Genomic DNA, 22457 nt, shown 5'->3' on the forward strand with positions numbered 1-22457 from the left:
CCCAACGACATTTATCACATCTTTGGTGTCAAATTTGTCATTTATAAACTAGTCAATTATCAGACATGCGTGTTTATACTAATGAGTTATATTTTATACCATGACCTAGACTAACAGAGCAAATTTAAAACATGAAGATCTCAACTGGATTGCTGATCATTTTTATCTTGTCATTTTGTGTTGTGGTTGTAGACCGGGGATTGATTCATTTTTATGGAAACAGCCTGGTGAACTGGCCAATACGTCAACACACACAGTCCACCGCAATTCAGGATCTATGTCTATGTTGCAACCAGTCAACCTTTGAACAGACGAACACGACTGTATCTATCAAACAGCAAGATAACAAGACAAAACCCAAGCCGACAAACGGTGCAAATGTGCTAATCATCGCAGGAGTGCGCACTGGGTCATCTTTTGCCGGAAACTTCTTTGCTAGTAATCCACAATTTTTTTATTTATTTGAGCCACTATGGAGCATCAGACGCATATCATCAGGACCAAAGATGTCTGTTGACGGAGTGAACTTGCTTCGTAAATTTTACAAGTGTGATTTTGGTCCATATTCCGACAGTTGGAAAACGTATTTCAATTGGGCACGTACAAGTTCTCCCTTAGCTACGAAAGAATGCCGACGAGTAGTACACCGAAATGCTGGAATTTGCTGTCGGAAAAAAACAAATAGAGTGGCGAAGATAGTTCGTATTTTGGACGTCAGGGATCTTATACCACTAATGGAAAATCCAGATTTAAACTTGAAAGTTATCAATGTTGTTCGTGATCCTAGATCAATGATGCCATCTTTGATGTCGGCATATTACTCACATTGGCGCGAGGGCAAAAATGAACGCAACATGGTACGAGACATTGACCATTTAGATGGACACCTTACAGATAGCTTAAAGCAATACTGTGAGGTGATGCTACGAAATTACATTTTATTTAATTCAAACAATAAAGAAGCCTGGAAAGCCAACTTTCTGTTTTTACGCTTTGAAGATATCGCACTGAATCCTAAGAAATATGCCGATATCATGTACTCCCATGTTGGTATTGATGTAAGCAAAGACGTCTACAGGTGGATTGATAGCAACACGAAGGTCGAGAAACATGAGCGTGGAGGTTACAGTACAAAGAAAAACTCCTCAAAAGTTGTTAATGACTGGCGAGACCATGTGACCTTTAACCTTGTTGAGAAAATACAGAATTATACTATATGTGAACAATACATGCAACAATTGCATTATAGTTTCGTTTCCAATGTATCTACACTTAATGAGAAAACTCTTCCTTTATTGACACCACTTTAGTGGGGATAAAGTTGCCTTTAATTTAATATTAATATAAAGCCAAAAACCTCAATTAACCTTTCATTGTGTTATATTGTCTTAAATGTAGTCATGTTTAGGTGAAGTAAAAATGAATTTAATGACACCACTTACAATATTATATCTGTGTAACTACCATTTCTGTGAGAAGACTAATACGGTTAGACTGCCATATGCCACTAATGCCACTAATGGCTGCCAATGCCGCCCCCCCCCCCACTGTTAAATACTAACCTGTGCACGACTATTAAACTTATGAAACTGATTTTTTTGTTAAATGTTGACTCTGACGATAAAGGTCACGATCAAGTATAAAGTTACTATAAGGAATATGATATCTGATATCATACGTCAAGATATTTGAATATAACACAATAAGCAAGAAATAGCCTGATTTTGGTAAATGGCCCAGAAGGTCGTGGTCAAAGGCCAATGTCTTAAAAGCTTGCCAGTGCATCGGATAATATGGGGGTAGCCGCTTGAATCTCTATTCAATACAGTTTTCGAGTTATGTATTAAATCTTTACTTTTCAATACAGATATGGCAGCCATTAGGTCAAATTTGCATATGTCGCAAAATAAAGTGACGTGCGTATGTCCCATGTGATTTGTCACCTTTGTGTAAGGTTTGAAAGAAATCGGATTTTGAGACACCAAGTGGATTGAAGTTTATCCTAACTACAGATCTCAGTGTTGGTAATACAAGAGATGTACTGCAGCAGATATATAGCCAGGTGAGTGTTATAGATATGTATATAGCCAGGTGAGTTTTATAGATCGATATATAACCAGGTGAGTTTTATAGATAGATATATAGCCAGGTGAGTTTTATAAACAGATATACAGCCAGGTGAGTTTTATAAACAGATATACAGCTAGGTGAGTTTTATAGATAGATATATAGCTTGGCAAGTTTTATAGATAGATATACATCCAGGTGAGTTTTTTAGATAGATATATAGCTTGGCAAGTTTTATAGATAGTTATATAGCCAGGTGAGTTTTATAGATCTATATATAGCTTTGGGTGAGTTTTATAGATAGATATATAACCAGGTGAGTTTTATAGATAGATATACAGTTAGCTAGGTGAGTTTTATAGATAGATATACAGTTAGCTAGGTGAGTTTAATAAACATATACATTGTATACAGACAGGTGATTTTATTGACAGATTTTCAGTGCATGGCGCAGCCTCTTTAAATATAGATAATTGGCAGATCTAGCTTAGAGGCTAGTCTCGCTGCCAGACTTGTGACTATCGTTCCTAATCTGTTAATGTATGCCGAGTGGCACAGCCGCGAGAAGAGAGGGACTTGTCCTGAGTCCCTGTCTTCTCGCGGCTACGCCGCTTGGCATACATAAACAGATTAGGGACGATAGTCACGAGTCTGGCAGCGAGACTACTTAGCATGCTTAGAGGCCTGCTTTATAGTGGGTTGAGGCATTATGGGTAATTATAAGGAAATAAATGTGGTCCCTTAGGCTAAGCATACAGAAATACACTTAAATAATAATAAAGTCTGTGTGAGAGATTACATATGTCATACAGTATCTCATTGACTTTTCTTCTATTTTCTCTTTCAGATCTTTGTAGAATTTGTTGTCAAGAATCCACTGTGTAGTCTAGGAGAACCAATCACCAGTGAACTTTTCAAAATAAAGTTGGATAACTTTGTTAGAGGACTTCCATATTTCCAGATTAGACCAACTTAAGTAAACAATGAGAGGAGATTTCTGAACTGTAGTAACCCTGCACTAGCTGCAACTAAGACATTTTTGTCATCAAGAAACAAAAATATATTTACTATATGTGTACTATATGTTCAATTACGTATCTAAAGATATTAACTGTTCAATTACGTATCTAAAGATATTGAAGTTTTAATAATAGTAGTCAATATTATCCATAGGTAGTATAGTAATATAGAACAGCTTTTAGTTCTTGTGTGATTTGCTTGGTTTTTCAATCCAGCACTGTTAGTTTTGACTTGCATCGATACCTATATATGGTAGTGCCCATTAAATATTCAATATCAAGACACAAGTTAATCATTAAATTCAAAGCAAGCACCACATGTTATTTTTACAGCATGTCTTGTGAATGATTATTGTGGAAATTCACCACATTGTTTACGAGGTGCTGATTTTAGGATCTGTTGATGGAGGTGCTGATTTTAAGATCTGTTGATGGAGGTGCTGAGTTTAGGATCTGTTGATGGAGATGCTGAGTTTAGGATCTGTTGATAGAAGTGCTGAGTTTAGGATCTGTTGATGGAGGTGCTGAGTTTAGGATCTGTTGATGGATGTGCTGAGTTTAGGATCTGTTGATGGAGGTGCTGATATTAGGATCTGTTGATGGAGGTGCTGAGTTTAAGATCTGTTGATGGAGGTGCTGAGTTTAGGATCTGTTGATGGAGATGCTGAGTTTAGGATCTGTTGATAGAAGTGCTGAGTTTAGGATCTGTTGATGGATGTGCTGAGTTTAGGATCTGTTGATGGATGTGCTGAGTTTAGGATCTGTTGATGGAGGTGCTGATATTAGGATCTGTTGATGGAGTTGCTGAGTTTAGGATCTGTTGATGGAGGTGCTGATATTAGGATCTGTTGATGGAGTTGCTGAGTGTGGGATCTGTTGATGGAGGTGCTGAGTTTAGGATCTGTTGATGGAGTTGCTGAGTGTGGGATCTGTTGATGGAGGTGCTGAGTTTAGGATCTGTTGATGGAGTTGCTGAGTGTGGGATCTGTTGATGGAGGTGCTGAGTTTAGGATCTGTTGATGGAGGTGCTGAGTTTAGGATCTGTTGATGGAGGTGCTGAGTGTAGGATCTGTTGATGGAGGTGCTGAGTGTGGGATCTGTTGATGGAGGTGCTGAGTTTAGGATCTGTTGATGGAGGTGCTGAGTTTAGGATCTAGGCGCATAGAAACGTATTGTGAATTTGCGCGGAAAAATGAATAAATTATTATTATTATTATTATTATTATCTATCCCATAAAATACAAAGTCATTGTCACAAATCTACTACACACACAAGTTTACCAACAAATATTTCAATACATCTCATGGTGTACAATATTATGAGTAAGTCATCTTATAAAACAAGAGTTTCAGAAAATGATCAAGTTGCAGCCAGTGTATCTTTAAGAGTACAGTATTGATTTCCTACTCACTGCAGAGAGAGTTCCATTCATTGGATCACAAAGTGTACATATGCAGATTTCACACTTACTGCAGAGAGAGTTCCATTCATTGGCTCACAAAGTGTACATATACAAATTTCCCACTCGCTGCACAGAGAGTTCCATTCATTGGCTCACAAAGTGTACATATACAAATTTCCCACTCACTGCACAGAGTTCCATTCATTGGATCACAAAGTGTGCATATGCAGATTTCCCACTCACTACAGAGAGTTCCATTCATTGGATCACTAAGTATACATAAGCAGATTTCACATTTACCAGATTGTACTACTGGGTACCTTTCTGAACTTACCAAAATAAAACAGTGAAGATTAACTTGCATGTTGTGTCTATCATATCACTGATAAAGTTTGCATATGTTACCATACAGTGTGCATGTACTTGATGGAGAACCCTGTTCAATATCAAAGGAATATAGGTTGATTTTACTTACTTACCATCCACAGAAAAAACATTGGATATTGTCTCTGATAAATATAATTTTCCTCTTTCTCCCCAAGTGCAGCAATCAAACTCATTAATTTCTGTATTCAATATATGTGATATATCAATAAAGTATGTGTTATACAGTATCTCACCTTAACTGGGTTTGATTTAGTTTGTGGTTTTTGTGGTTTGTGGATTTGTTTTGAAATACTTGGAATTGTTTTTCTTAATTACATGGTTGCATCAACCAGAGTCAGTGATCACTAACATGAGCCAGGCTGTACATTTGTGTGGACAGTTTTATCTGTGTATTTTGACCCAACGACATTTATCACATCTTTGGTGTCAAATTTGTCATTTATAAACTAGTCAATTATCAGACATGCGTGTTTATACTAATGAGTTATATTTTATACCATGACCTAGACTAACAGAGCAAATTTAAAACATGAAGATCTCAACTGGATTGCTGATCATTTTTATCTTGTCATTTTGTGTTGTGGTTGTAGACCGGGGATTGATTCATTTTTATGGAAACAGCCTGGTGAACTGGCCAATACGTCAACACACACAGTCCACCGCAATTCAGGATCTATGTCTATGTTGCAACCAGTCAACCTTTGAACAGACGAACACGACTGTATCTATCAAACAGCAAGATAACAAGACAAAACCCAAGCCGACAAACGGTGCAAATGTGCTAATCATCGCAGGAGTGCGCACTGGGTCATCTTTTGCCGGAAACTTCTTTGCTAGTAATCCACAATTTTTTTATTTATTTGAGCCACTATGGAGCATCAGACGCATATCATCAGGACCAAAGATGTCTGTTGACGGAGTGAACTTGCTTCGTAAATTTTACAAGTGTGATTTTGGTCCATATTCCGACAGTTGGAAAACGTATTTCAATTGGGCACGTACAAGTTCTCCCTTAGCTACGAAAGAATGCCGACGAGTAGTACACCGAAATGCTGGAATTTGCTGTCGGAAAAAAACAAATAGAGTGGCGAAGATAGTTCGTATTTTGGACGTCAGGGATCTTATACCACTAATGGAAAATCCAGATTTAAACTTGAAAGTTATCAATGTTGTTCGTGATCCTAGATCAATGATGCCATCTTTGATGTCGGCATATTACTCACATTGGCGCGAGGGCAAAAATGAACGCAACATGGTACGAGACATTGACCATTTAGATGGACACCTTACAGATAGCTTAAAGCAATACTGTGAGGTGATGCTACGAAATTACATTTTATTTAATTCAAACAATAAAGAAGCCTGGAAAGCCAACTTTCTGTTTTTACGCTTTGAAGATATCGCACTGAATCCTAAGAAATATGCCGATATCATGTACTCCCATGTTGGTATTGATGTAAGCAAAGACGTCTACAGGTGGATTGATAGCAACACGAAGGTCGAGAAACATGAGCGTGGAGGTTACAGTACAAAGAAAAACTCCTCAAAAGTTGTTAATGACTGGCGAGACCATGTGACCTTTAACCTTGTTGAGAAAATACAGAATTATACTATATGTGAACAATACATGCAACAATTGCATTATAGTTTCGTTTCCAATGTATCTACACTTAATGAGAAAACTCTTCCTTTATTGACACCACTTTAGTGGGGATAAAGTTGCCTTTAATTTAATATTAATATAAAGCCAAAAACCTCAATTAACCTTTCATTGTGTTATATTGTCTTAAATGTAGTCATGTTTAGGTGAAGTAAAAATGAATTTAATGACACCACTTACAATATTATATCTGTGTAACTACCATTTCTGTGAGAAGACTAATACGGTTAGACTGCCATATGCCACTAATGCCACTAATGGCTGCCAATGCCGCCCCCCCCCCCCACTGTTAAATACTAACCTGTGCACGACTATTAAACTTATGAAACTGATTTTTTTGTTAAATGTTGACTCTGACGATAAAGGTCACGATCAAGTATAAAGTTACTATAAGGAATATGATATCTGATATCATACGTCAAGATATTTGAATATAACACAATAAGCAAGAAATAGCCTGATTTTGGTAAATGGCCCAGAAGGTCGTGGTCAAAGGCCAATGTCTTAAAAGCTTGCCAGTGCATCGGATAATATGGGGGTAGCCGCTTGAATCTCTATTCAATACAGTTTTCGAGTTATGTATTAAATCTTTACTTTTCAATACAGATATGGCAGCCATTAGGTCAAATTTGCATATGTCGCAAAATAAAGTGACGTGCGTATGTCCCATGTGATTTGTCACCTTTGTGTAAGGTTTGAAAGAAATCGGATTTTGAGACACCAAGTGGATTGAAGTTTATCCTAACTACAGATCTCAGTGTTGGTAATACAAGAGATGTACTGCAGCAGATATATAGCCAGGTGAGTGTTATAGATATGTATATAGCCAGGTGAGTTTTATAGATCGATATATAACCAGGTGAGTTTTATAGATAGATATATAGCCAGGTGAGTTTTATAAACAGATATACAGCCAGGTGAGTTTTATAAACAGATATACAGCTAGGTGAGTTTTATAGATAGATATATAGCTTGGCAAGTTTTATAGATAGATATACATCCAGGTGAGTTTTTTAGATAGATATATAGCTTGGCAAGTTTTATAGATAGTTATATAGCCAGGTGAGTTTTATAGATCTATATATAGCTTTGGGTGAGTTTTATAGATAGATATATAACCAGGTGAGTTTTATAGATAGATATACAGTTAGCTAGGTGAGTTTTATAGATAGATATACAGTTAGCTAGGTGAGTTTAATAAACATATACATTGTATACAGACAGGTGATTTTATTGACAGATTTTCAGTGCATGGCGCAGCCTCTTTAAATATAGATAATTGGCAGATCTAGCTTAGAGGCTAGTCTCGCTGCCAGACTTGTGACTATCGTTCCTAATCTGTTAATGTATGCCGAGTGGCACAGCCGCGAGAAGAGAGGGACTTGTCCTGAGTCCCTGTCTTCTCGCGGCTACGCCGCTTGGCATACATAAACAGATTAGGGACGATAGTCACGAGTCTGGCAGCGAGACTACTTAGCATGCTTAGAGGCCTGCTTTATAGTGGGTTGAGGCATTATGGGTAATTATAAGGAAATAAATGTGGTCCCTTAGGCTAAGCATACAGAAATACACTTAAATAATAATAAAGTCTGTGTGAGAGATTACATATGTCATACAGTATCTCATTGACTTTTCTTCTATTTTCTCTTTCAGATCTTTGTAGAATTTGTTGTCAAGAATCCACTGTGTAGTCTAGGAGAACCAATCACCAGTGAACTTTTCAAAATAAAGTTGGATAACTTTGTTAGAGGACTTCCATATTTCCAGATTAGACCAACTTAAGTAAACAATGAGAAGAGAGTTCTGAACTGTAATAACCCTGCACTAGCTGCAACTAAGAAATCTTTTGCCATAAAAAAAACAAAAATATATTTACTAAATGTTTACTTTATGTTCAATTATGTATCTAAAGATATTGACCTTTTAATAATAGTAGTCAATATTATCCATAGGTAGTATAGTAATATAGAACAGGTTTTAGTTCTTGTGTGCTTGATTTTTCAATCCAGCGCTGTTAGTTTTCACTTGCATCAATACCTATATATGGTAGTGCCCATTAAATATTCAATATCAAGACACAAGTTAATCATTAAATTCAAAGCAAGCACCACATGTTATATTTACAGCATGTCTTGTGAATGATTATATCTTGTATGGAAATTCACCACATTGTTTACGGAGATGCTGATTTTAGGATCTGTTGATGGAGGTGCTGATTTTAGGATCTGTTGATGGAGGTGCTGAGTTTAAGATCTGTTGATGGAGGTGCTGATTTTAGGATCTGTTGATGGAGATGCTGAGTATAGGATCTGTTGAAGGAGGTGCTGAGTTTAGGATCTGTTGATGGAGGTGCTGAGCTTAGGATCTGTTGATGGAGGTGCTGGGTTTAGGATCTGTTGATGGAGATACTGAGTGTAGGATCTGTTGATAGAGATGCTGAGGGTAGGATCTGTTGATGGAGGTGCTGGGTTTAGGATCTGTTGATGGAGGTGCTGAGTTTAGGATCTGTTGATGGAGTTGCTGAGTTTAGGATCTATCCCATAAAATACAAAGTCATTGTCACAAGTCTACTACACACACAAGTTTACCAACAAATATTTCAATACATCTCATGGTGTACAATATTATGAGTAAGTCATCTTATCAAACAAGAGTTTCAGAAATGATCCAGTTGCAGCTAGTGTATCTTTAAGAGTACAGTTTGATTTCCTACTCACTGCAGAGAGAGTTCCATTCATTGGATCACAAAGTATACATATGCCGATTTCCTACTCACTGCAGAGAGAGTTCCATTCATTGGCTCACAAAGTGTACAAATGCAGATTTCGTACTCACTGCAGAGAGAGTTCCATTCATTGGCTCACAAAGTATACATATGCAGATTTCCCACTCACTGCAGAGAGAGTTCCATTCATTGTCTCACAAAGTGTACATATGCAGATTTCCCACTCACTGCAGAGAGTTCCATTCATTGGCTAACAAAGTATACATATGTAGATTTCCCACTCACTGCAGAGAGTTCCATTCATTGGATCACAAAGTGTACATATGCAGATTTCCCACTCACTGCAGAGAGTTTCATTCATTGGATCACAAAGTATACATATGCAGATTTCCCACTCACTGCATAGAGTTCCATTCATTGGCTCACAAAGTGTACATATGCAGATTTCCCACTCACTGCAGAGAGTTCCATTCATTGGATCACAAAGTATACATATGTAGATTTCCCACTCACTGCAGAGAGTTCCATTCATTGGATCACAAAGTGTACATATGCAGATTTCCCACTCACTGCAGAGAGTTTCATTCATTGGCTAACAAAGTATACATATGCAGATTTCCCAATAACTGCATAGAGTTAAATTCATTGGCTCACAAAGTGTACATATGCAGATTTCCCACTCACTGCAGAGAGTTCCATTCATTGGATCACAAAGTATACATATGCAGATTTCCCACTCACTGCAGAGAGAGTTCCATTCATTGGCTCACAAAGTATACATATGCAGATTTCCTACTCACTGCAGAGAGTTCCATTCATTGGCTAACAAAGTATACATATGCAGATTTCCCACTCACTGCAGAAAGTTCCATTCATTAGCTCACAAAGTGTACATATGCAGATTTCCCACTCACTGCAGAGAGAGTTCCATTCATTGGCTCACAAAGTATACATTATTGATTTCCTACTCACTGCAGAGAGAGTTCCATTTATTGGCTCACAAAGTATACATATGCAGATTTCCCACTCACTGCAGAGAGAGTTCCATTCATTGGTTCACAAAGTATACATATGCAGATTTCCCACTCACTGCTTAGAGTTCCATTCATTGGCTCACAAATTGTACATATGCAGATTTCCCACTCACTGCAGAGAGTTCCATTCATTGGATCACAAAGTATACATATGCAGATTTCCCACTCACTGCAGAGAGAGTTCCATTCATTGGCTCACAGAGTATACATTATTGATTTCCCACTCACTGCAGAGAGTTCCATTCATTGGCTCACAAAGTATACATTATTGATTTCCCACTCACTGCAGAGAGTTCCATTCATTGTCTCACTAAGTATACATATGCAGATTTCCCACTAACTGCAGAGAGTTCCATTCATTGCCTCACAAAGACGTCAAAGTATACATATGCAGAGTTCACATTTATCAGATTGTACTACTGGGTATCTTTCTGAACTTACCAAGATAAAACAATGAAGATTAACTTGCATGTTGTGTCTATCATATCACTGCTAAAGTTTGCATAGGTTACCATACAGTGTGCATGTACTTGATGGAGAACCCTGTTAAATACCAAAGGAATATAGGTTGATTTTACTTACTTATCATCCACAGCAAAAACATTGGATATTGGCTCTGATATATATAATATATAATTTTCCTCTTTCTCCCCAAGTGCAGCAACCAAACTCATTAATTTCTGTATTTTCAATATATGTGATATATCAATAAAGTATGTGTTATAAAGTACCTCCCCTCTGACTTTTTTTTTTGTGGTTTGTGGATTTTTTTGAAATACTTGAAATTTTCTTTCTTAATTACATGGTTGCATCAACTAGAGTCAGTGATCACTAACCTGAAACAGGGTGTACCTTTGTGTGGACAGTTTTATTTGTGTATTTTGACCCAACGACATTAATCTCATCTTTGGTTTCAAATTCGTCATTTATAAACTAGTCAATTATCAGACATGCGTGTTTTAATACGAATGAGGTATTATTTACACCGTGACTCAGACTACATGTAACAGAGCAAATTTAAAACATGAAGATCTCAACTGGATTGCTGATCATTTTTATCTTGTCATTTTGTGTTGTGGTTGTAGACCGGGGATTGGTTCATTTTTATGGAAACAGCCTGGTGAACTGGCCAATACGTCAACACACACAGTCCACCGCAATTCAGGATCTATGTCTATGTTGCAACCAGTCAACCTTTGAACAGACAAACACGACTGTATCTATCAAACAGCAAGATAACAAGACAAAACCCAAGCCGACAAACGGTGCAAATGTGCTAATCATCGCAGGAGTGCGCACTGGGTCATCTTTTGCCGGTAAATTCTTTGCTACTAATCCACAATTTTTTTATTTATTTGAGCCACTATGGAGCATCAGACGCATATCATCAGGACCAAAGATGTCTGTTGACGGAGTGAACTTGCTTCGTAAATTTTACAAGTGTGATTTTGGTCCATATTCCGACAGTTGGAAAACGTATTTCAATTGGGCACGTACAAGTTCTCCCTTAGCTACGAAAGAATGCCGACGAGTAGTACACCGAAATGCTGGAATTTGCTGTCGGAAAAAAACAAATAGAGTGGCGAAGATAGTTCGTATTTTGGACGTCAGGGATCTTATACCACTAATGGAAAATCCAGATTTAAACTTGAAAGTTATCAATGTTGTTCGTGATCCTAGATCAATGATGCCATCGTTGATGTCGGCATATTACTCACATTGGCGCGAGGGCAAAAATGAACGCAACATGGTACGAGACATTGACCATTTAGATGGACACCTTACAGATAGCTTAAAGCAATACTGTGAGGTGATGCTACGAAATTACATTTTATTTAATTCAAACAATAAAGAAGCCTGGAAAGCCAACTTTCTGTTTTTACGCTTTGAAGATATCGCACTGAATCCTAAGAAATATGCCGATATCATGTACTCCCATGTTGGTATTGATGTAAGCAAAGACGTCTACAGGTGGATTGATAGCAACACGAAGGTCGAGAAACATGAGCGTGGAGGTTACAGTACAAAGAAAAACTCCTCAAAAGTTGTAAATGACTGGCGAGACTATGTGACCTTTAACCTTGTTGAGAAAATACAGAATTATACTATATGTGAACAATACATGCAACAATTGCATTATAGTTTCGTTTCCAATGTATCTACACTTAAAGAGAAAACTCTTCCTTTATTGACACCACTTTAGTGGGGATAAACTTGCCTTTAATTTAATATTAATATAAAGCCAAAAACCTCAATTAACCTTTCATTGTGTTATATTGTCTTAAATGTAGTCATGTTTAGGTGAAGTAAAAATTAATTAAATACAACTTCTATAAAACATATCTCCAGTTATCATTTTAGTAACTTTGTCATTGTATCCAACCCTCAATTTGTAATGAAATAAAGTACATTTACAAACGTAGTGAAAAGATGTTAAAAAAATTAGTTGGTCATGAATATACGGGTAGATTTATGACCTGCTGCTCTTTGCAAAATATAATGTATTTAATAATGCATGAGAGAATTTTTGTTCCGTCTTTTATCCTCATAATCATTTCCAAAACGGAAATTGAACTCGGCTTGAAATTAATTTAATAACTTTGATCGGGAAATAGCTTTTCTATGTTCTAAGAATAATTCAGTTCTTAAGTAGTGGTAGATGCAGTTTACGATAAACGGCGTACGAGATGACATTTGGAGTAAACCTGGAACGAAGGTTTTATTTCGTGATAGGCCCGAGTTCGGTCACAGCTTCCACATGCAAGACCAAGTGTGGAATTCGATTTGAAAACAGTTGACACCTTGGTCTTTAGACCATTCAATTCTCCATAGTAAATGATCGTCCCGACATAGAAATAGGCCATGCGTAATTATAAGCGTCCTGGAACATGAAAAAAGACGCTGCAACTTGTAGATATTCGAGAGAGTATATATATTGTCTTTGCACCTATGTCACCTATATTAATTGCAATAAAAGATGTCTATTTCTTCAACTAGGTGTTTGGCGATGGCGCGAACCGCGTCATGTCTGAACTCCAGTGATCTCACTTGAAGTACTTTATTATGACAAATTCAAACACAATAATTACACACTCATGACAAATGTTTGATTATGGCTAATTATATGTGTATGTGAAAATGACTAACGATCACTTTAATCAATTATATTAAAAATATCATGACTTCATCATTTCTGTTCAGGAAGTGTCAGTGCATTTATTGACTAATAACATGGAAAATGGTTTTTAAGCAATACATGTTTAAATAATCTTTGTCAGGCCTAAAAAAATAAAATGTTTGGTTCCGGTTACCCGACCTCGCCTAGTTTTCCACGTCTGGCAAGAAATAGTGGATGCGGAAACTGACATCGACTTAAAAAGACAATATCAATCTGTTCTTCCAGTCTTTAATGGCTGTACATCTGATGAGAAGAAATCAATAACACAGAGAACATGGAAAACAAAGGAAAACTTAACTACCTGAACTAGACACTCACATAAGAAATGATATATATATAAATTAAGTGTAATTTGTTTTGTTAATTAAAGCATCATGTAAATAGGTTTTAAAAGAGAGGTTCCATCAAGAAGATATTTCGGTTGTTTCCCTCCTGCTTGAGTGTTTACGTTCTCACTATTGGGCTGTGTTTTGTTTTGGTTTTTTGGGGGGAAATAAAAGTACAAGTACAAATGTTTACAATAAAGTGACAGTGATCCTTTCTTCTTTTTTCTACTTTCGTGATTTCAATTATCTTTTCTGATTGACTGATTTCAATTATCTTTTCTGATTGATTGATTTCAAATATATGTCGTAATGTATGCTTGAAATTATCATTTTTAAGAAGCGCTGTTAAAGAGAACTCAGTTGTTCACGTATTTGTTCGACGTGTACTATTTCGTTTACTGAGGGGAGCGGGTTATTTGTAGTTTCTCTCGGATGATGTATTCTGGCAATTTCTGGGATATAGAGTGCAGTCACTTTCCTGTGATATTTAGATTGTGATACGGCCGAGAGGTCTACTTTATACCGCCATCTGTACATAGGTTTTCGAGTGTACATTTACTGAGGGGAGCGGGCTATTTGTAGTTTCTCTCGGATGATGTATTCTGGCAATTTCTGGGATATAGAGTGCAGTCACTTTCCTGTGATATTTAGATTGTGATACGGCCGAGAGGTCTACTTTATACCGCCATCTGTACATAGGTTTTCGAGTGTACATTTACTGAGGGGAGCGGGCTATTTGTAGTTTCTCTCGGATGATGTATTCTGGCAATTTCTGTGATATAGAGTGCAGTCACTTTCCTGTGATATTTAGATTGTGATACGGCCGAGAGGTCTACTTTATACCGCCATCTGTACATAGGTTTTCGAGTGTACATTTACTGAGGGGAGCGGGCTATTTGTAGTTTCTCTCGGATGATGTATTCTGGCAATTTCTGTGATATAGAGTGCAGTCACTTTCCTGTGATATTTAGATTGTGATACGGCCGAGAGGTCTACTTTATACCGCCATCTGTACATAGGTTTTCGAGTGTACATTTACTGAGGGGAGCGGGCTATTTGTAGTTTCTCTCGGATGATGTATTCTGGCAATTTCTGTGATATAGAGTGCAGTCACTTTCCTGTGATATTTAGATTGTGATACGGCCGAGAGGTCTACTTTATACCGCCATCTGTACATAGGTTTTCGAGTGTACATTTACTGAGGGGAGCGGGCTATTTGTAGTTTCTCTCGGATGATGTATTCTGGCAATTTCTGGGATATAGAGTGCAGTCACTTTCCTGTGATATTTAGATTGTGATACGGCCGAGAGGTCTACTTTATACCGCCATCTGTACATAGGTTTTCGAGTGTACATTACTCCCACCAATACTACATATCACTATTGGAATGTACAGCATTGGAGCATGTCAAGAAAAGGCGGTTTGTATCTCAGTATATTTCAATTTGTTTAGCAATCATCCACTAGCAATGGATGGATGGATATTCATAGAAGTCAAATCGATTAACTAACATTACATCTCGGAATCATTCTGCTAAATGTTACTATGGTTGTTGGGAGTACTGATAGACTATCGACACTGACAACAAACGGAGTGATGGATGGACGGACGTATAAAAAATAGAGACTAGACGGGTGGTCACTATAACTTGTCAAATATTCCCATACGGAAAATCTATACGTGTTATAAGGACTAAACAAATCATGCGTGCCAGCCTTATCCTGTCATTTCACCTAGGTATAGGCAGGAGGACGAATCTCTTTAAATATACTGAGGAATAGAATCGTTGCGATGATTTGTCTGTGTGTCCTTTAGTATTAATAATCAGATCATTTACATTTTTATCAAATATTTATAACCCCAGCTATAGGAACAAGGCACACACACACACACACACACACACACATACACACATATGCAGACAGCTACACACACACATACACACATATGCAGACAGCTACACACAGACATACACAGACACAAGGGCATACAAAGAGACAGATGCACACTTATATTTTCTATAATGTTAATTGATCAGGTTTAAATATCATTGACATCAGGAATATAGTAACTGAATAGAAAGGGAAACATGTCTCCACTATCAATTCTTCTTGGAATGATGTGTATCCAATACGTCTTTGCCAATAAGACCGTATCAGCCGGGCCTATAAAAAAAGAGGGTGATATTCCTTTCGGTAAGTAAGGCTTGTTCTTCTGCAGTTCAGTGTGTTTTTATTCGATTTGTTTCTATTTTTGTGTTTGTTGATGTATGTACCAAATGTTGCAGCATTTGAAGTGTGCATTCTCTAGCCTAAGTACTGAAAATCAATAATTATGCAAATTACTCATTAAAACTATAAACTATATCAACAAACTATATCGACATGTGCGCTTTGTTATTTTTAATTTCTGTATCAAATTATATTGAATTTGAAGTATGCATTCTTAGGATATAGCCTAATTATTAAAAATAGCGCCAATGGCGTTGTAGAACAACTATACAGTTTTTAAAAATGTTTATCCACATGTTGAGCCATGCTAGGTATAGGTGTTCATCTGCTGAATGACAATCCAGTTGCCTATTGTATCAAACCATGTTGTTATCTTTCCAATATATGCGATCATTTGGCTGTTGCTATGGGCATGGTCATGTTGCTAGATATATTTGCATACATTTTTTGAATGTTTGTTCACTTATCTATGAATCCCTGATGTTATCTCTGCAATATACGTGATCATTTGGCTATTGCTATGGGCGTGGTCTTGTTTCAAGGTACATTTGCATACATTTTTTGAATGTTTATTCATTTGTCAATCAATCCCTGTTGTTATCTTTCCAGTATACATGACCATTTGGCTGTTGCTATGGGCGTGGTCTTGTTGCTAGGCACATTTACATATATTTTTTTGAATGTTTATTTCGTTTGTCTAATAATTCATGTTGTTATCTTTGCAATATACGCACCGTTTGGCTGTTGCTATGGGCACAGTCTTGTTGCTAGGCAATTTTACATACATTTCATGAATGCTTTTTCACTTGTCTATTAATACCTGTCGTTATTTTCGTGAAATACACCGCTGTTTAGCTGTTGCTATGGGCGTGTTCATGGTTGCTAGGGATATTTGCATACATTTTTTGAATGTTTACTCACTTACCTACCAGATGATACTGCCATTTGGTTGTTGCTAAGGGCGTGGTCATGGTTGCTAGGGCCAATTGTGTCAAAATATTTGAAGAAAAACTGAAGAATATACATCTCACCAAATTTCAGTCTCATTCATCAAGTACTTTTTGAGATACAAATTTTTGACCAAAATTCATTTTGTACACCTAATTTGCATATTACTGATGAGATCATTATATGCTATTTCTTCATTGATACACCCCCAGATGCATCCCCATTAAATTTCAGCCCAATCTGCTCAGTAGTTTTGGAATTAAAGATTTTTGACCTAAAAGACACATTTGAGCCCTAATTTGCATATTACTGATGGAATCATCATGTCGTGAACAAACCTTAATTTACTCCCCCCTAAGAACATTCCCACCAAATTTCAGGCCAATCTGCCCAGTACTTTTGAACATTGTCTCAACTAAACACCTAAAGTAACATGATCACCAAATATCAAAGTAATCGGTCCATCAGTTTCTGACCTTAAGTTGTTTACACACACACACACACACACACACACACACACACACACACACACACACACAGATACACATCCACAGACACTTCGCAATGCCTATAGCACTACTGAACCTTATCAGTTCATTTATGCATGCAAATGGTAATTAATTTATCAAAATGTAATCAGTTTTTACCATTACCATATGGAAGATATGTAGCAAGTTCCATTATAATCGATGCAGTAGTTTTTGAGATATGGTGTCCACAGTCACAGAAACAGACAGACAGACAGACAGACAGACAGACAGACAGACAGACAGACAGACAGACAAAACATTACCTTCCCTTACGGAGGTCAAAAACAGCTTGACTGTTTGATTTGTTTCATCTGAGGTTTCATACACAGTGAGCTTTTGTATTGTCATCATTGTTCATAAAACTTAAAGCCTTAATGACTCCTATAGTACTTATCATAGCCTTTGAACTTGACTTCTTAGATTGAGTCTAATTAGCATCTATATTTCATTCATTTCATATGGGTGAATATCAAAATGAATAACATTGATCGAAATTTATAGATTGTGTTTTTTTCTCCTCAACTAGACCATCACAACATTCGTTCTAATGTGAACAATTCCAAGGTCGCAAAGGACAAAAATGTACGCGTACGGTTAGCAAGGCAAGTAGCAGTACTCCAGGATTTCATTGTCATTTACGTTGGTGATACGATGGAACTCTACTTCGAAGGAAAGTATGGTGAAATTCAAGGTCCTATAGCGGGTACGTTTGCAACTATCGACGTGGATGTAATGAGCGATGGTGGACTACTTGGCGTCAGTCCTCACTATCACTTACAAATCAAGCGACTGCTGTCGAAACCTGGATGGACGACCATACCAAACAGCTGCTGTATAATCTCCGCTATTGAAGAGGATGGAAAGATCTATGCGGTAGACGACAATAACATGGTGAAACACAGACGCGACATTGACAGTGCCTGGAGCGGACCTATAGCTGGCAGTGGATATGTCTTAAAGTTAGACATGTATCATGACGGCATAACACTGATTGCCATGCCAATCGATGGCAATCATTTGATGCATTCTACAGGAGGCATCCCTTTTTGGGTAGAGACAGTTCTCCCGATGTCTGGTTCCGTGGACTTCTTCATATTGCCTAGCCAGCAGGTAACTATATATACACTGGATGCAGATGGCCGTTTCACTGCTTTCTGTTTTGGTAATCCACAAGAAGGAGTTGAATCGGCAGTTTGGGGTAAGTAAACAGTGCATTTTACCAAATATCTTTATTCAGGGTAAAAGCCAATATGCGTCACAAACAATGCATGGCATCGAAGTGTCAGCTTCTTTCCGTTGAGGCCCATACATCTACAATCACTTATAAAAATCCACTAATAAAATCAATACATACATACATACATACATACATACATACATACATACATACATACATACATACACACACACACACATACATACATACATACATACATACATACATACATACATACATACATACATAAAAACCCATAAATATAAACATATTACGACAATGTTCAAATCTCAAGACAAACAATACAGGTCCCTATAACTCTTTTGTTTTAACAAGTTCTAGCCTCTTCTACGCGTTCAGGCAAAACACGGAGAGAATAGCAAAAGAGACAACAAATGACGAAAATAGTGAAAAGATTGACGTGAATGTCAGTTACAAAGTCATATGCAAATTGTACAGCGAAAAGACTTATAATCTAACAAATAGCGAAGATCCTGGGAAGGGATTACATTGTTGTTGAAAGTTTCACTATGTCTAGTTTTGTTGTTGTTTTGTTTTGTTTTTGCAGTTTTTTTTGGCAATTATCTTCAAGGTAGTCACTCTCTTTATCATTAAAAAAAATGTGCGAAATGACAATTGAATAAATTAAAAGATGTTATTTTGTAAGTAACCTTAATTAGGTGGTTAACTCATTTTGTTCTTGACGTAGACTCGGCATTACATCGCTACATGAAAGTTTATTTCTTTATTGTGGGTCTCATCTGCAATTCTATTTTATAGAATTCAATAAATCATACACTAACTATGACTATAAAATGAAACTAAAATACGACCCGTGCATGTGACAGAACAAGTATTTACAAACGGAACTTTTACAGAGGAAGTAAATCAATGCATTGGATTAATAACAATTAGCACAAACTTATTTTGGATATACAGAAACGCATATTAAATTTCATGATTTTATTTGAACAATTTTATGGCCTCTATATTGTGTACATGAAATGGCAGGGGACTTGAAATTTGTTTGTGATTATGAGCTGTTATGTAAGGAGACCATAAAACTGTTCTTATGAAACTATGAAATATAATGATAATCCAAAATTAATGGTAAATTTTCATCTACATGTCCACTTATGGTGTACAGTTTTAGCTCCTATAAAGAACAGGTGCCAATTTATAAAAATTATTTATTTGCATATTTATTATTCTAACTTCAATTTTCACTTTCTCTTTTATGTATTTGCAGCCACAACCGATACGGTATCGGAAGGCTGGCTACAATTTGATTCGTCTATCTACTTGTTTGTTGAAGACATCCAACTTACCTGGCCTGAAGCGCAGCAATACTGCGAAGACAGACAGTCTTTTTTAGCAGTTCCAGACAATGCGAGAGAAAACTCCTTTCTATCGAAACAAGCTTACCTACGTTACAATGGAATTGATGGAGAAATAATGAATTGGTTTCTTGGATGCAGTGATAGCCAGGTACGTATTATTCAACATTTGGTGTGTGTGTGTGTGTGTGTGTGTGTGTGTGTGTGTGTGTGTGTGTGTGTGTGTGTGTGTGTGTGTGTGTGTGTGTGTGTGTGTGCGGGTGTGTGTGTGTGTGCGTTTGTGTGTGTGTGCGTGTGCGCGTGCGTGTGTGTGCGTTAGTGAGCGTTTATATAAATGATTAGTGTTTTGTTGTTTTTATCATAAGGCCTTGGAATGAGAGAGGATCATCTCATTTGTTGGCCCAGATGATCTAATTCTATGACTAAATTTACCAGTCTAGTTGTCTCCTTTGAATAAATTAAACAACCCAGAGCAGTAAAGAATTAATCCCAATGTTACCAATATGGCAATAGGCCTTTGCACAATTTGCCATGGTGGCACTCTACTTCCTGGCTGTGTGTACCTTTGGGTATACATGGTATATGTTACTCGGCTAATCATAGAGCACTGCTGCTTTTCTCGATGTCTGAACAATACGAAAAACATCCCTGATTTACACTTCTACAGAATACCAAGGTAAAAAGCACTTAAGAAAAGGTATAATGAGATGATGATGATGATGATGATGATGATGATGATGATGATGATGATGATGATGATACCCCCAATTTGAGTGAGGGCGCTCCATTCTCAATTTCCTGTTTGTTGTCTGCAATGGCCTATTAGTTGCGTCAAACGTTGTGAATGCCAACAATTTATCTGAAATATACCGTTACAAATTAAAGTATCATCCAAGATTGGAAATAACTACGTTTAAAATAGCAGAAGTACTATTATCATGATAAAGGACTTTTAATTTCATATTTGGTAAATGTGTTCACCAAATTTGCTTTCTAGGTTGAAGGGTTTTGGTACTGTCTGCTTTATAAAGCCTGCTTTATATACGGGTTGTCAGACGATTCAAATGGTAATGAAATGGACAACTGTCTGTCTCTACCCCAGAATGGTGTTGAACAGTCCTTATTTCATGATGACATTGATTGTGCTGCACCTGCTGCGTTTATTTGTGAAACGCACCTAGCTGACAGTAAGTTTGTCTTTTTAGCTCCAGTGTACTATGCCAGGATGGGGCTCTACATATGACTCGTGTCAATGCGTGCATGTGTCCCTACATCCGTCGGTTAACACCCACATCTCGGACACCCACTGCTCAATTTCAACCAATAGGGGCCCAAGGCCATAGGCTTGGGGCCCTAATAACTTTGGAAGTTTTGTACCTAGAGACAATTCAAGTGTTTGTACCTGTGCCTATAGAATTAGGCTTTCAAGGCAAAAGAGCTTTGACCTTGTCTTTCATCTTCAAGGTCAAATGACACATTGCTAAATAACTTTGGAACTTTTACACATAGAGACATAGTTTAAGAATGAAATCCCACATTGTTAGAGTTAAGCTTTCTAGTCGGACACTAACGTTTGACCTTGACCTCGTGGTCAAGTTTAAATTTGCACATGGACTTCAGAAGTTTTGTTCTGAGAGGTTATCATTCAACTGTGTACACAAAGCATCAGAGATAAGCTTTCTAATACGATACTTACCAATGATCTGACCTTTACATTCAAGTTCAATTAGCAATTTACCCTGTGTTTCTAAAGGCTTACACACATAAACACAACTCAAGTGTATACATCAATACTTTTAGAGATGAAAATTCTATTTAGAAACTGACTTTTGACCTGACCATCATCGATCTTTAGGCTCAGGTAGTAATTCGATAAATACTTTCGAAAGTTTTTTTTTCTGGACAATAATTTAATTGTACTTATATCATGTATGATTTATATTATTCGACAGGCAGAACATATCCTGAATGTCCAGCATGTTGGTTTCCATACCAATCATCGTGTTATTTTCTTGGTTATGGTTTATTTGATTTTACCTATGCTAAACAAATCTGCAATTCCATGTGGTCTGATTTAGCTATCATACAAGGCTCGGACGAGGACAGCTTTGTCAAAGGGTTATTGCCTTCACCACATAACACCTCCTGGTGGTTAGGGTGTAATGATATGAATGTAAGCTTTGCAGTTTTGTAGGACAATAAATTACTAAATGTTAACTTACTAAGTTTTAAATTCTATACTTGACTAAGGGAGCCTTCCGTAATTACAAGGAAAGGGCTGGGGAATGGGGGTTCACTTTTTGCAAATCGGTTGTAAGGGGGGGGGGCATAATTTAGAGAATGGACATTAGGGGGTTGCATATTACTTTGACTCATTTTATTTTTTTACATCTAAC

At 37.1% G+C, this 22457-nt stretch overlaps 2 protein-coding genes across 2 annotated transcripts; both read left to right on the forward strand.

Annotated features, from left to right (window-relative positions):
• The first annotated feature begins 131 nt into the window (after positions 1–131).
• LOC144442632 (carbohydrate sulfotransferase 3-like) lies at positions 132–1310 on the forward strand. The gene has a single exon (XM_078132010.1). The coding sequence runs from the start codon at positions 132–134 to the stop codon at positions 1308–1310; it is 1179 nt and encodes a 392-aa protein (XP_077988136.1).
• A 10009-nt stretch (positions 1311–11319) lies between these two features.
• Positions 11320–12498, forward strand: LOC144442633 (carbohydrate sulfotransferase 3-like). Its single transcript, XM_078132011.1, has one exon. The coding sequence runs from the start codon at positions 11320–11322 to the stop codon at positions 12496–12498; it is 1179 nt and encodes a 392-aa protein (XP_077988137.1).
• The last annotated feature ends 9959 nt before the right edge of the window (positions 12499–22457 follow it).

Source organism: Glandiceps talaboti, chromosome 11 (genome assembly GCF_964340395.1).
Source record: "Glandiceps talaboti chromosome 11, keGlaTala1.1, whole genome shotgun sequence".
Lineage (NCBI taxonomy): Eukaryota > Metazoa > Hemichordata > Enteropneusta > Spengelidae > Glandiceps > Glandiceps talaboti.

Excerpts from the sequence above, each read along its gene's own strand:
- LOC144442632 (XM_078132010.1), top strand. The coding sequence starts at position 132 with ATGAAGATCTCAACTGGATTGCTGATCATTTTTATCTTGTCATTTTGT.
- LOC144442633 (XM_078132011.1), top strand. The coding sequence starts at position 11,320 with ATGAAGATCTCAACTGGATTGCTGATCATTTTTATCTTGTCATTTTGT.